Consider the following 16613-nt stretch of genomic DNA (forward strand, 5'->3'; position numbering starts at 1 on the left):
AATCACTCTTCCCTTGGCCTCTTTTGACCTGTATGATTTTGGTTGTCTTCTGCGCATCCTGGGAAGCCTTCCTGTCCCCCATCAGAAGGGACTACATGCTCCTTCTTAATGTTTGTTTAGTGCCCTGAACTTGTCCATTATGGCCCCACTGCATGACTTATGTCTGCTTCATATGTTGTATTTTCAATGCCTAGCATTGTGCTCAGCACAGAGAATAACCAATAAATATCTGCACCCAAAAGTGAATGACTGTGCTGGTGTACAATAAATGTTAAAGGAATTAAGAGCAAGATGGTTCTTTAATGGGGAGGGAGGTGGAGTGGAGTATCCCTAGGATTTTTCTTTAAACCACTGATGTTGCCCTAGAAAAACGTAAGGGAGCAACTCCTCTAAGAATGTCTCCTCTCTCCTCTACAAAGGGCTCAGGGGAGGATGCTGGGTGAAGGACTAGACAGAAGCGTTATCAGTCACCTACTGATTTCCTGCATCCTGGTACCATAGAAGGATAGGCTGAGAGGACCTCCCAAGAATGTGTTGTTCACATGCTGCATTTTATAGCGAGGGTAACGGGTCCAAGGAAAGGACGAGACTTTTTCAAAGTTGTCTACCTGGGTTAGCGGGAACAATAATACTATAGAAGCCTCCAAGAAGGGAAAGGTGTCTGTCTTGTGCAGTTCATTGCCCTGTGTTCTGCTCTGAATGCATGTGAAGTGCCAGGCCTGGGTCATTAAGCACAGGACTCTAGTTCATTCATTCATTCATTCATTCATTCATTCATTTCACCAATAGTGAGCACCTACTCCCTGCCAGGCTTTCTCTGGACCCTAGGGACACAGTAATAACAAAAGATTTGCCATCATGGAGCTGACATTCTGATGACAGATGCAGAAATAGACACATCCTTATGTAAATATTTCTCTTTCTGGGGCGCCTGGGTGGCTCAGTTGGTTGAGTGTCTGACTCTTGACTTTGACTCAGGTCATGATCCCAGGATTGTGGGATCAGCCCTGTGTCAGGCTCTGCATTGAGCATGGAGCCTGCTTAAGATTCTCTTCCTTTCTCCATCTCCCTCGGGGCACCTGGGTAACTCAGTCAGTTAAGCATCTGACTCTTGGTTTTGGCTCAGGTCATGATCTCACAGCTCGGTTCATGGGATAGAGCCCTGCAGTGGGGGCACTGACAGTGCAGAGCCTGCATGGGATTCCCTCTCCCTCTCTCTGCTCAAGTGCTCTCTTTCTCTCTCAAAGTAGATAAATAAACTTAAAGAATTTAAAATTTATATCTACACATTCAGAACAAAATGGAAACAGTTAAATTAATGACTTTGAACCTGTTTGGGTTTTTTTTCTCTCCCTCTCTCTGCTCAAGTGCTCTCTTTCTCTCTCAAAATAGATAAATAAACTTAAAGAATTTAAAATTTATATCTACACATTCAGAACAAAATAGAAACAGTTAAATTAATGACTTTGAACCTGTTTGGGGTTTTTTTCCCCCATAATCAAGGCAGTTGCAGCCAAATAGATTTTGATTCTTTGTAGGGAAGGGCTTTGTGGGAATTGTTCAGAGGAGAGGGCTGTGCCCGAGGGTGGGGAATTTCCTTGTTAGAGGTGTTCATTTAATTTGACAAACACTGAGTGCTTACCTTAGGCCAGGCCCTGTGCCACTAGGAGACAAAGAAGAGTGAGAAACAGACTTGTTCTGATAGAACTCACAATCTCAGATACAAAAGGGATTCAAATAGTACTTTATTTCAGTTAACAAACTTTTATCGAGTGCTTATTGGTTACCAGATATGATGCTAAAGGTTATTTTTAACTCAGATTTTTTTTTGTCATTTATTATTGCTTATTTTCGAGATTGATAGCTATCACTAAATTTGTAGCATGAGCAAAATAATTTTTTGAGAGAGAGTGCGCAAGAATGGGGGAGGGGCAGAGAAAGAGAAAATTTTAAGCAGGCTCCATGCCCCGTGTGGAGCCTAACACGGGGCTCCATCCCACGGCCCTGGGAGCATGGCCTAAACGGAAATCAAGAGTCCTGCTTAACTGACTGAGCCACCCAGGCGCCTCCCACCTTTTTTTTTTTGGCATGTGCAAAATATTTCTAAATTAAGGAGGAATTGGCGATTGTTAGGTTTACACTGAAGAGAGGGGCACGTCTATGGAAATGATACAGTCCTTCCCTTCACATCATAACCACTTGTACTTTCTCTTATGTCCTTCACATCAGTTACAGAGATCTGTGGTGGCATCAGGTGAGAAGCAGTTGCCAGTGGAGTACCGCATCAGCAAAAGGTAAGAGAGGTCCTTCCCTGTAGGGACTCTGGTCATCCTTGCTGCCTGTCCTCAGGCCTGTGGCACAATGGAAGGTCAGCGATAGCCATCCAGAGATGCTGCTAGAGAATCCGTAGTTCATGTATTGTATCTGTACATTCTTGTTGAGAGGGAGGAATTTCTACTCCTCTCACCCAAGGGCCTATGACAGGTTATATGGTCTGAGGACTTAACTAGGAGGCCCTTAGGGAAAGACTTGACCAAACTTCTATGCCCCAAACCAGAAAATAAGTGTGTAGTTATTCTCCTAATCAGGATTGCTTTTCCAGAGGTTTCCGTCCTGTCCCCATTTGGAATCTGACTTTATAAGATTCCATTCCTGCTTCCTGACTCATATTCAGAGCATGACTTGCCAACATTCAGGCAAGAAGGGTGGCCGGAATCTCTGGACCTGATGGCTTCTAGAGAGGCAGAAGCAGCTGAGAATCCAGCTTTATCTTCTTCCCTCAATCCTTGATTTGCACTGTAAAGACAGGACTTAGGATTGGTAAGAGGATGAGTCCCCATCGGAGCCAAGGGAGACAGTGACAACAGCATCCATGGAGAGGACAGACCCAGGATGGGTGAATAGTTTTTGTTGTCTGGGAAGTGAGGTGAATAATGAAAGCTTTGATTCAGAATCATTTAGCTTAACTTCTTTGGTACATTTTGTGACCTTTTATTAGGAGTTGTTTTATAAACTTTGGAAGGTCCATATGGCCTCAGCTTCATTGCTTTTCTAACCTTTATGACACTGTAGGGTCAAAGAGAAAATTCGACCTTCTACTTAGACTCATTGCTTTTAGCAGAGTAGGTGGTATTCTTTTTACTTTTCGGGTAAAGAAACTGAGACCCTCATTACTTCCTCTTTTTTCTCTACCATCACTCTGCATCTGTTTGAATTTTGGTTCTGTCCTCACAGCTGCACTGGAACTGGTCCTTCAAAGGTCACCAGTGAACTCCTAATCACCAAATCACTTTCCTGCCCACCAACCTTCACTGATTATCCAACTACCCGCAAAGACCAGTTTTATGACCACGGTGTCCTCAGCTTTTTACATGTCTTGAACTTACTTTTCCAGCCTTGTTTCTCATTACTTCTTTCATAGACCAAATGCTTTCACACTTGTGCATATTCTATATTGTTATACCTCCATGTCTGTGCTTATGTTGTTTCTTCAGCCTGCCTTCCTTCCTTGCATCCTTCTTTCTGGCAATTGATGTAACTCATTCATTCACAGACATATAGTCATTTCTGGCATCAGATCATTGATGCTCCAACCTGTGATGTGTTTTAGTGCCTGGCTGAAGGACACTGTTGACCCACTGCTGGTAACCCTTGATCATCGCATTGGTGCCCTCACAGGCCTTGATGTCCAGCCTCCCTATGCAGAGTATCTCCAGGTGGTGAACTATGGAATCGGTGGTCACTATGAGCCTCACTTTGACCATGCTACGGTAACTATGGGGCCAATGATCAATCTCCTGGGGTAGGGAACCAGGGTATTGCTCTGAGGCAGAGCCCTTAACATGCTCTCAGGGAACACCAAGTGAAATGTTAGAACAAAGACTCTTGTTGCAGGAAGATCTGAAAGCCTTGGTTTCAAGCAGACTGCTGCTGACTCATTTCCTTTTGGGCCACAATCACCCCTCTCTAAAATTTGCTAGTGGGGAGAAAAATGTGGCTTGTCATGTAGTCTTCTGTCTTGTTTCATCCAGGGACTTCCCAGTGAAGATTGTCCTTTTTACAGTCACTTTCCTTTCCACATGATTTCAACTGCCCATCTTTGTTGATGTGTATTGAGCAAGTAATTTTTAAGGATTAAAAGATCTCCCCAAAATTGATCTATAGATCAATAACCCAAACTTTATCAAAATTAGAAGAAATGATAGAAATTAATAAGCTGATCCTAAAATGTATATGGAAATACAAAGGATCCAGGACAGCCAAAATTTTGAAAAAGAACAAAGTTGGAGGACACAACACTACTTGATTTCAAAACGTAATATAGAGCTACAATAATCAGGGCTGTGTGGTATTGATATAAGGATAAACACATAGGTCAGTGGAACAGAACAAAGTCCAGAAATAAACCCACACATGGCCAATTGAATTTTGACAAAGGTGCCACAGAAATTCAATGAGGAAAAGATACTCTTTTCAACAAATGGTGCTGGGACAATTGGGTATCTACTTGCAAAACAACAACAACAACAACAACAACTTTAGACTCTTACCTCACACCATATACAAAAATTAACTGAAAATGGATTATAGACCTAAATGTAAAACGCGAAACTATAAAATGTCTAGAAGAAAACATAGAGAAATCTTTGTGACTAGGCAAAGTTTCTTAGGATAACAAAACATGATCCATAAAAGAAAAATTAAGAGTGATAAATTGGACCTCATCAAAATTACAATCATTTGCTTTTCAAACACACCATTAGAAAATGAAAGGACAAATCACTAACTAGGAGAAAACACTCATAAATTGTATACCTGGTAAAAAAAGTTGTATCCAAAATATATAAAAAACTTATAATTCAGTAATAAGACAACTCAATTTTTTCTTTTATCTCTCTATCTGTCTATGTATTTATCTATCATCTATCTAAGTAAGCTCTATGCCCAATGTGGGCTTATGAGCTTGAATTCATAAGCCCAAGATCAAGAGTTGTGTGTTTTACTGACTGAGCCAGCCAGGCACCCCATAACTCAAATTTAAAAAATGGGCTTATTTGAGGGGTGCCTGGGTGGCTCAGTTGCTTAAGTCTCCAACTCTTGATTTCGGCTCAGGTCACGGTCTCACAGTCTGTGAGTTTGAGCCCCACATTGGGCTCTGTGCTGACAATGCAGAGTCTGCTTGGGGTTCTCTCTTTCCTTCTCTCCCTCGGCCCCTGCCCACCCTATCAAAATAAATAAATAAACTTTAAATTAAATAAATAAATAAATAAATAAATAAATAAAATAATATGTTAAAAATGGGCTTATTTGAATTAATATTATGTATAGGTTAATAATGAAATAGGTTATTTGAATGGGTACTTCACCAAATAAAATAAATGAATCGGTAATAAGTACACAAAAATATGCTCAATGTCATCAGAGAAATAAAAATTAAAACCACAATGAGACAGCACCATACTCCTATTACAGTGGCTAAATAACAACGATAATATCAAATGTTGATGGAAGTGTGCAGGAGCTCAAACTTTCATACATTGCTGATGGAAATGTGAAATGGTACAGCCATTTTCAAAGATAGTTTGGCAGTTTCTTAAAAAGTTATACATATAGGGGTGCCTGAGTGGCTCAAACATCCAACTTCAGCTCAGGTCATTATCTCATGGTTCATGAATTCAAGCCCCGTGTTGGGTTCTGTGCTGACAGCTCAGAGCCTGGAGCCTGCTTCAGATTCTGTGTCTTCCTCTCTCTCTGCCTTTGCCCAGCTTGCACTTTGTCTCTCTCTCTCAAAAATAAATAAAACATTTACAAAAATTAAAAGAAAAAGTTATACATACGCCTACATGTGATCCACCTATTCCTCTCCTAAGTATTTTACCCAAGAGAAAAGGAAATATGTCCATACAAAGACTTGTACAAGAGGGGCATCTGGGCAGCTCAGTCGGTTAAGCATCTGACTCTTCATTTCAGTTCCAGTCAAGATCTCACAGTTCATGAGATTGAGCCCTGCACTGGGCTCTGTGCTGACAGCACAGAGCCTGCATGGGATTTCTCTCTCTCCCTGTCTCTCTCTCTGCCCCTCCCCACTCACACACTCTCTCTTTCTCTCTCTCTCTCAAATAAATTAATTAATTTTAAAAAAGACTTGTATAAGAATGTTTAAAACAGATTTATTGATAATAGCTAAGAATTATAAACAACCCAAATGCTCATCAACAAGTGAATGAATAAACACATTTTTCTATATCCACACAATGGAATACTACTCAGCAATAGAAAGGAATGAACTACCACTGATATACCCAACAATATAGATGAATCTTAAAAACACTATGCCAAAAAACAAAACAAAACAAAAAAACACTATGCTAAGTGAAAGAAGCCAAACAAAAAAAGACTACATATTTTATGAGTCTGTTTATTATGAAATTTCTAGAAAAGGCAAACTATAGAGACAGAAAGTACATCAGTGGTTGCTCAGGGTTGAGGGTGGGATAGACACTGACTACAAACTGACATGAGGGAACTTTTTAAGTTGGACAAGTGCTCTAAAATTGGATTGTGCGAGTGGTGCACAACCAGTAAAATTTACCAAAACTCACTGAAAAAAGTACCCTTACAATGGGTGAATTTTATGATATGTAAATTATATCTCAGTTAAACTGTTCTATGTCAAAAGAGTGTGTCTCTTTGGCAAATAACTGGGAACTCCAGTCTTACGACTTGGTGTTCGTAGTTCCTACAGAGTAATTATCTGTAATAGTGTATATGCAAATTTATTTCACTGGAACAGAAGGTACAGTTAACCTCAGAAACTATCGTACTTTCACTACTGACAAGCAGTTCTGTTTGATTAGTACAGTTGACCCTTGAACAACTCAGGCCAACCCCTTGCACAGTCAAGAATCTGTATAATTTTGACTCCCCAAACACTTAACTTCTCATAGCCTACTCTTGACTGGAAGTCTTGCTGATGACATAAAACATTGATTAACACATATTTTGTATGTTTTATATACTGTAATCTTACAATAAAGCAAGCTAGATAAAAGAAAAATGTTATTAAGAAGATCATAAGGAAGAGAAAACATGTTTACAGCACTTATTGAAAAAAATCTATGTACAAGTGGACCTGCCCAGTTCAAACCCATATTGTTCAAGGATCAACTGTATACAATTCATTTAAATGAGTCTCTGATAAATTAGTAAAAGAAAAACAGTAATTGAGTACCTGCCAGCAAGGGTGGGTACTCAACTAGGTGTGGCTCAAGGCTATAGCCCTTCTGTGACACCCCCATTTTCCTCCCTGTATTATGTTAGAATCCTGACTGTTACTGTGGTGCCATGTGCATAAAATAATGATATATTTTATTTTTGTCCCAGTCACCAACCAGTCCACTGTACAGAATGAAGTCTGGGAACCGAGTTGCAACATTTATGATCTATGTGAGTCTTGCTTTGGAAGGACCAGAGCTTCTTATTTAATGACTATTTATACTGCTTTTATTTTATGGTTTTCAAAACCGTATCAGATACTGATTTTATCTATCTGTCTATCTATACAGTGCAAAAATCTCTGAGACTTGTGACTTTCAGACAGCATTTTTATTAGGCTCTATAGGAGCTAAAGAAATATCAGTCAGGGTTCCTGCCTGCAAAGAGCTTATACTGCATACACTTAAATATGACCTTCTCATAGGCAGTAATTAGGAAGGGAAGTGGGGTTACATTGAAGGCCAAGAGATTCCTGACCAACAAAGGAAGAGAATGTGAAGGTCTCTCTCTTTGAAGTCCCATAGACTAACTGGTGTTGGAAAGCATGGACCCAGAGATGAGGTTGTAGAGCCGTGACAGGAAAGAGGAAAGAGAAATGAGACACCTAAGATTATGGAAGAATAGAGATGCCTACTGAGATGCTCTCTTATATGCAGTGAAAATTCTCTTTCCTATCTCCCCATAAAATGTTCAGTAAAATCGGCATTAAACCCCCTTAACAAATAAATTGGCCTCCTCTCCTAGTTTCTGACCTGATCCTACAGGAATTGAACCCAGTTGCTGTTATCTCACCAACCCCCTTCCCTTCAAATCGTGTGGGTTTACTTCATTCTCTATGGACAAGTCATAATTTCAGTCGTCTGTCACTTAAATTATAAGAGGTGTATTACTGTTCACTGAACATGTTAGTAGAAGGGCTCTGCATAACACCCAAAGATGAAGTCCTGTTTCAGGCTCATTGGAATAGCAGACACACCCCACCCTAGCATTCCCTCTTTTGTCAGTGCTGTATTGTCTCCACAGTACAGCCAAGAAAGGACAACTAGAGGCCACACTTTATGGTCTGTAATGCTGGTGATCCCTTTGTGTTTCTTCACATGACTCAGTTTTCTACTTCCTGCAGAACTGGAAGGCTATCACTTCCAATGTGTCTGGCCTCTAGTGGTTATTCTGAGTGTTCTTATCAGGCAGAGGGACGTCAGCTCTCCAGACAGGGGGCATGTCTTATTGCCTGCAGCTGGTTGCATCTCTGGTTGATGACTCAAGCTGGCATGGGTGGTCACAGACAGTGATGAATATCGTTATCAACCAAAGAGTAGGACATCTAGGGGCCAGTATCTCCCTGTCCTTTACTTCCCTAATATCTCCTACCACTGGTTCCCTGGTTACAGAGGTCCAGTTACTATGATGAGGGTAGCATCGATGCAAGAGCCCTGCAATTTTAAATGGCAAAATGCAAGTGTGTGTGTATGGGGGAGGGGGGTGAGTGCACACAGACATGTGCATGTACATTTGGGTTTTAAGCGTTTGTGACAGTGGATTGGAATGCACTTTGGGTTTGCACAGTGGAATGGAATGCACTTAGAGTTGGCCTAATTCTGGTTCTGCCGCTTGATATATGTGGCCTCAGCACAAACTACATCAATTCTTTAAGCTCGTTTTCTTGTCCTGTGCCTCCCATTGGGTTGTCTTGAGGATCTGATGAAATAACATAAGGGAACATCACTCTATAAAGTTTTATCCGGCATGTTTCTACCATTGTACCTCACAAGCAAGTATAGAACCCCTTAAAGGGGCACTGGCGTCATGGGACCTAGGAAGTGCTAGGTTATGCCCAATTCTTTCACCTTCAGGTTGGGGAAAAGACCGTCATAAACATTTCTAACAACAAGCATAGGGTTTGTGGAGAACCTAAGAGTTATATTGCAGGGAGAAAATAATGTATAAGATGTACAGAGGACTGAGCTGAAATCAAATTTGTAATTTTCTGTTCAAATTGGATAAGATCAGTCCCAGTACAAAACAGTAAAAGCTTTAGTCCTACCCCACCGTCTTCGCAATCCTGTTCAGGCGCTTCATAGCACACAAGTCAGGTTCTCTTTTCAATTTGTTGGATAAGTCATTCCTTCCTACCATACTGCAAAACCACAAGTACAGGAATGCAGGAAAGTCCAGGTTCCCCCTGTGTAAACCCATAGTTGCCCACAGCAGGAGTTAGAACAGAATCATCTAGTTTGTTGGTTACACAAGGGCCAAATTGTTGCTCTCATCGACCTTCTCAAAGGTCGCTAAGAAATGCTAAAAATCACAGGGAGCTAAGAAATGCTAAAAATCACCACTGCCATTACCAGGTTCTGAAGCACCACGTCAATTCAGTTTCTTCTAACAAGTGCCAGCTTCCCAACCCCTGACAGGTGAATGTAGTGGGATCCATAACTGTTCTGATAGACAGGGCGAGGTAAGACTGGCACTGTCATGTGCTCCTAGTGCAGCATGTATCAAAAGTATTCAACGCATGCACACACTCTTGACTCAGTAATACTGATGGTCCAGACTCTTTCCTATGAGAAGAGCATAAGATGAAAAATGATTTTACTCATTAAGAGTTGTTTATAATAGTAAACATTTGGAAATAACCTGAATGTTCAAGGGTGTAGCATAAAGATTGTAAGCAGGGACTCTGTAGTTAGCATTGGCTCAGTTAAATCAGGCTCAGTCACTGAGGAAGTCAGGTGACCTTTTGTGAAGTACTTAAGCTGAGACTCAGTTTCCTATCTGTAAAAAGCGAATTATAACAATAACAATTCTAATTTATAGGACTGTTGTGAGGAATAAGTAGGATATCCACTAGGACTTAGTATAATATCTAGCATATAGTCAATGCTGAGTAAATGTCAGTTACTAGTATGTAAATTATAACAATGCCTTTTTTTCCTCGATGATAAGATGAGTAATATTTTTAAGTATTTTCCTGTATTTTAAAATTATTTATATATTTGACAATCAGAAAAAAACTTCATATTAAGAGAACATATCCACAATTCTAGAATATACCAGTGGTGAAACTCCTTAGCTGAGGTTACCTAGAGAGAGATGAGTGGTGTGGGAAACATGCCACAGCTGCAGTCAGTGGTTCCTACAATGCCCAACTTTGAAAACTAACTGTTATCTAAACAGTGCTCTGCAAGCCACAGTCATGACCCATTCGTGGGCTGTGAAATTAATTTAGTGGATGTGGTTGGCATTTGAGAAATCGGAACTAGAATAGAATGAAATAAAATGGAAAATAACAAAGGGTATCTCATCTAAGAATGTTTATGAAACTTGTACTTCAGGGGCGTGTGTGTGTCTTGGGTTGTGATAATAAACTAGATTTCTTCCTGAGGGTCTCAAACTTCGAATCTACTTACTGTAGCCCTCAATAAGGATGTTAGCTGGAAGGATAAAGAAAGAGGGAATTCCTAAAGGCTTTCCGATTTGTGGCCCTGCGGGCAAACACTGATGCCATTGAGCAGTCTTCCTTAATTCCTAAATTGGGTCATTGTCTCTCAATAAGTATTTCTCCCAGAGCTGAAATAGAGGAAGGAATCTATGTGGAAATGACATCAGATGTCAGGTGGGGCAGAGTTGGATAGCCAGGGGCTATTTCAACGCTGGCTCTTCTCTGGCACTGTAGCTGAGCTCGGTGGAAGCTGGAGGAGCCACCGCCTTCATCTATGCCAACTTCAGCGTGCCTGTGGTCAAGGTGAGTGGGGATCTGGTCCCAGCACACGGTGGTAATAAAAGTGCAGAACTAACACTCGAGCTTTGGTGCTGTCTGTGTCTGCAAGCTTATTCCTGGGAGGGAGGATAAAAAGATGTTTTCCCCTGATTCTCGAAATTAAAGGTAATTCCTCAATGTGGATGGCCACATGATACTTGTGCCTCTATTTTTTAATTTTATGACTACTTATATTGCAAGTAGCTGGATAACACATCTGCCTTCTCTATTACAATAAACTCCTCAAGGTAAGAACTCAGTTTTAGTGACCTTTGGATCCTCTGAACACTGAGGGCTGAAGGCACTGAGGGTACAGACAAAAACTCATAGTCCTTGTCGTCCAGGAGCTCACAGAGAAGTTAACAGGCAGGCAGGAACAAAATATGGCAATAAGAGCTATGAAATCACGTGAGGCACAGAGGAGGGCCATGTGATAAGAGGTTTTACTCCCCCCTCCCTCATCCCCTGGTTCAGACCAGTCAAGCTCCCTCACAGCCCCTACCTAATTCAGGAATGAAATGAACATATATAAATGATATCGTGCCTATAAAACACTTAGCACAGTGCCAGGCACAAGATAAGTACCGCATAATAAAATGCAGAAATCTTTGAATACTCGGGATTGGTGTCTCTTCTGGGCTTGGGGATGCAGATGTTGTCAGTGCATCTTGGGAAGCTGTTCATTACTTTGGGTTTAAACTGCTTCTAATGGCCAAGGTTAAACTAAGTGTATAGGAATTGTATAGGGGGGAAAAAAAGCTGTGTATGGGATCAAAAAGAACATATAGCATTTGGAGTCAAAACACCTGGGTTTGAGTCTTGTGCTCCTTCTTAGTTGCGTTATTTAAAGCCGCTAAGCCTCAGCTTCCTTGCTGCTAAAGTTGGGAGTTATGATAATGCCTGCTTCCTGGGGGTGTTATTAGTAAGTGCCAAAGGAAGGGTAAGCATCTGAATTAAGTTAATTGTATAAGGAATATTTTGTTCCATTTTGTGGTTTTTCCTGAGTGCCTCTCCTCAGTGATCCCATGACATCACGGGATTCACCTTTCTCCTAGCACTTGCTACACCGTCTTGTTCCGGTTTGTTTTTATGTGTTGTCTCTCCACTAAGACTGTGGGCTCCTGAGAGCAGAATTGGACATGATTTGTCTCTGCATCCTCAGAGCCTGGAGCAGAGAAGGCCCTCAATAAATGGTGTATGCATGAATGAATGGGTGAATGGCAACTTACGCCGTTTTGTGCCATTTTATGCATGACTTGCTTCCAATCTGCGTGGATAATTTTCTCATTTAATGACATGCATGCATTTGCCTTAGTCATGTACTTCCAAAGGACTGAAATTCTGGGCTTACCCTCTCTGGGGTGGGCCCTTTTGTTTTCAGAATGCAGCACTGTTTTGGTGGAATCTGCATAGGAGTGGTGAAGGGGATGGAGACACACTTCATGCTGGTTGTCCTGTCCTGGTGGGAGATAAGTGGGGTAAGGCCTGCCTTTCTGGGCATAAGAATAGGGCGAGGGGTTCAGAGTAAAGTGAAATAGGGGGTGGATGGAAAATAGCATAGCCTTGCCATTCCAATAGCTTCATTATAGTGCCACATTATATTGAGATGATCAGGTTGTTGGGTTAGTTGCCCCCAACAGATTGGGAAGCCTTAAAGGACAGATCCTCTCACAGAGAAGCTGTCAGTGAAAGTTTATTGACCTGACCAGACAGGCCTTGCTTTCTGAGCACAGTTGAGGAGGAAAATGGTGCTAAGTTCCAGCCCTCTAATCCAAGGAGAGAACCATCGAGCTACTATGTGTAGCATTTAGTGCCTCCCCGTGAGGAGATGGTCAACCAAGGAAGAGATAAATAAGCAGATGTATTTATGTCATATATGTGTCCAAAACCACGTAGTTCTGATGACAGAAAAAGAAATAGACGAGAGACTCTCGTGCTGAGATAGGGAATTGCCAGGAGAAGCCACCCCTTTATGCTCATTACTCTGGATTGGCACCACGGGGAAGGTGGACTTTTAGGAGCTACATGAATAAAGAGTAAGTGACCTTAGTACCCAAGGTTTGAGAATCAGTCTACAGTAGACAGGCCCTGTCAAAGACTTTTTCTAGGGGACAATGTCCTCTTTGCTATTTATCTTTGCTAGAAGCAACATCCTGTGGTCTGTAGCAGGGCTGGGACGAAGATAGGGCAAGCGGGTTGCGTAGGGTGCAGAATGCAAGCAGGTCCTCACACAGCCCTGGGAGCGAGCATCACTGCTGTCTGCTCTGTTGAGCCTGCTCTCTTCTTCTTCTTCCCTATTCTCCCCCAGTGGCCAACAAGTGGATACATGAGTATGGACAGGAATTCCGCAGACCATGCAGCTCAAGCCCTGAAGACTAAAATGTTGGCAGAGAGAAGCTGGTGGAGTCCTGTGGCTTTCCAGAGAAGCCAGAAGCAAAAAGCTAAGCTAGGAGAGGAGAAAGGAGAGCTACCGGAAGAGGGCCTTGTAAGCATTGCTTGTTCCTTGCAAATGGGAGCTAAGGAAGTGATCTGTATCAGGGAACAGAATTTTCATGGTTTCTCCTCCAGTCATTGCAGTCAGAATAGAATGGACAGGCAATACAAAGAAGGTAACAAGAAATCCAAAGGGAGAAGTTTCTGGGGCTCAGGCTCTCTATGTTGGAAACAGGACTTACCAACAGTCCCTGGGGTTTGGTCAATGACGTTTCTGCCACTTTGAGCACTGACCACAGGGGCCCAGAAGTGGCAATGAGGACACCTGCAGGAAGGGGCTAGCCTGACTTCCATGGCTTTTTGCCCTTCCCTCCATTGACTTCTGCTGAGCACGGATTGTTTCTGTAACAGGAGTGTACCTCATATGATATTTTTAAAAAACAGAATGAAGTTTTCTTCTTTTTTTATGTGATGATTTTTTAATACAGCCATTAAAAGTGTTTATAAATCATTTTTCACAACCAAGAATATTCTCACATGATAACATTGAGTAAAAAAAAATATACATGTATATATGTGTGTGTGTGTGTGTGTGTGTGTATATATATATATATATATATATAATTATGCTATAATCTCAACTTGGCTCACCTCCCACCAATCCCCTCTCATTACATTCCAGACACGTGAAATTCTTTCCATTCCTAAAACCACTATGGTCATTGCCATCAGTATCATCCCCACCTTTCAGGTCTTTGCATTGGCTGCTCCCTCAAATCCCCCCATGGCCAAGTTCTTCTTGTTGTCCCACTCTGGGCTCAGTGTCGCTTCAGAGAGGGCTTTCCTGACCGCCTGACCGTCCAGTCATTTTCTTTCATGTTAATGGATTTTATTTTCTTCATGTTTCTCAAATTGCAATTACTCTAGTCATTTAACTGTGGTCAGTTTCCTTCCCTGCAGGCTGTGTGCGTTAGGACTCCACCCTACTTTGTACACGCCTCTATAATAGCCCCCATCGCCCTGAATTTCAATATTTGTTTATTTGCTTTGCTACCTGCACTGGACTCTGTACTCCTTCTTCCTCCTGGTATCCCCAGAAAGTCTGGTTCAAATAAGTAGGCGTTCAGCAAATATTTTTGGATAAGTGAATAAAAAGGCATCTTTTGAGCTGTGCTTTGGAAGACTGGTAGAATTTTTAAGGTAGAGTCTAATGAGGAGAAGCATTTCCCAGCAGAAGGGCTAGCATGAGCTAAGGCTGTATTGGTAAGTAATTGTAATGTCTGAGCAGTTGTGCAGAGAACATTCCAGGCAACTTGACTCAGGTTCTTTAACAGGGGTGGGAGTGTGTATCTGGCTCACAAAGTAGGCACACGGTTAAGGGATTGGGTGGTTGGATGCTGTGTTGTCTCTGCCCCCTCCCTGCACCATGCACTTCAGGATTTCTGCTTGCCAGAGCTCTGTGGCCCCGAAGGAAAGAGTTCTGATGTGCTGATAGCCAGCTTCCCCCAGGGCCTCGATGAGCACCGGGTCACATCTTTAGTATTTCTGCCGAGTGTGCCAAGATTCTGGAAATCCTCTTACTGAATTACTAAATCTTGTCATGTAGGGGAAGGAATTTTAGCTCTACCCTTCTGTATTCTTAGCTGAGATCTCTGTAATAAAAGATTAATAAGAGAAAAACAGAAGTTTATGAACATGTATACCTCATGTATACATGAGAAACACTGAAGGAAAAATGAGTAACTCCGCTAGGTGGCTTAGAATTCAGGATTAAATATCATCCTAAAAGGGAAAGGGGAGGGGGAGGTGTAGGCCTCTTAGAGGAGATTTTTAGGAAAGATGAATGGGCCCTTAGAATAGATGAGGTATGACAGTTTGTGACAAAGTCTGTCTGGATGCCATGTCTACTTCTAGTCTCCTCTCCTGCGGTAAGAGTCAATCCTTCCCAGTCGTGGAAACCCCCAGAGGGGATTTTTGACAATTGATTTCCTTTTGAAGGATCTGTCTTTAGGCAGATAAGGGGAGTTCAGAGAAAGCTACTCCCTGCATTTACTGTTTTTCAAGTGCCTACGGCTCAACATCATTCAGATGCCAGAGTAGCATATTTGGGGGTGGCATGGTCTGCTAGCCTCAGTCACATACTGAGGCTCCAGAGGACCGGACTTGAAACAGAAAGCTACTGTCTGTGAGCAACACGGCTCGCCTTTCTTTACAGCTGCAGGGATCAGAGCTGGGCCTTCTCAGAATTGCAGGGTTGGTCTCAGCTAATAACAGCAATGGTGAACTTGGATGAGTTTACTGTACGATGGGCACTGCTCTAAGGTCTTATATGTATCAATGATTTAAATGTTCATCCCAACCCTCGCTACAGTGTTATGGCTGTTTTACAGATAGGGAAGCAAAGGTGGGGTTAAGTAACTTACCCAAGTGCCACAGTCTGGCTCCAAATCTTGTGCTTTGAACCACTACTTTTGCAATTTCTGATATGTGACAATTATCACACATCCTGATCAGGTGACTGAGGCCCAAGAACTGTCTGGCAGATGAAACAAATGCTTACTGAGCATTCCCCAGGGGCAGGCACTAGGCCCAGGCATGCTATGGGGGTGCTGAGAGGTACAGGACACAGTCCCTGGGAGCTAATGGCCAGTAGGGGGATAACACAAATGCATCCAGGGTTAAATGTAAGTTAAGCACAATATGAAAAGGTTGCACGCAATAAGAGATGAATTATTGAATGCCACAGTCCAGAACTGAAGGGATCACTGTGGCTTGGGGTGGTTGGGATAGCCTCATTTATTTATCGAAATCACATAGCCAAGGTGCTGCCTCAGTGCCAGGCCCTTGCAGGCACCAGGAATGTAGAGGGAAATTAGAATGCTGACCCTGTCCAGACCTTCAGATCATCACAAGACAGTGTAGCCACAGGTGGAAACAGGAACACGGCACTGAGAAGCTCCCCCCGGGGGCTTCATGGGAAGGAGAGGCTGACGAAGTCTTGAAAATGCTGAGGGTCTGGAGAGGCGTGGAAGGGGGGCAGGGCTGTGCAAACAGGGGGATGCCTGTCTCTAAGCTATGAATAGTACCACCTTACTTTTGGCCAGTATGTTAGTTTTTCAAAACACTTTTAGCACTTTTCTTGAAC

General features: G+C 42.2%; 1 protein-coding gene across 1 annotated transcript in view; it reads left to right on the top strand.

Annotated features, from left to right (window-relative positions):
• P4HA3 (prolyl 4-hydroxylase subunit alpha 3) overlaps positions 1-13988 on the top strand; it is a 41207-nt gene extending 27219 nt beyond the window's left edge. The window contains exons 8-13 of the mRNA XM_042905690.1: positions 2230-2294; positions 3611-3770; positions 7384-7446; positions 10952-11020; positions 12417-12513; positions 13344-13988. Of these exons, the coding sequence (XP_042761624.1) occupies positions 2230-2294; positions 3611-3770; positions 7384-7446; positions 10952-11020; positions 12417-12513; positions 13344-13414 (525 nt within the window). The 3' untranslated portion in view covers positions 13415-13988. The remainder of the gene's footprint in view (positions 1-2229; positions 2295-3610; positions 3771-7383; positions 7447-10951; positions 11021-12416; positions 12514-13343) is intronic.
• Positions 13989-16613: the final 2625 nt, after the last annotated feature.

Source organism: Panthera leo, chromosome D1 (assembly GCF_018350215.1).
Source record: "Panthera leo isolate Ple1 chromosome D1, P.leo_Ple1_pat1.1, whole genome shotgun sequence".
In the NCBI taxonomy this organism is placed as follows: domain Eukaryota; kingdom Metazoa; phylum Chordata; class Mammalia; order Carnivora; family Felidae; genus Panthera; species Panthera leo.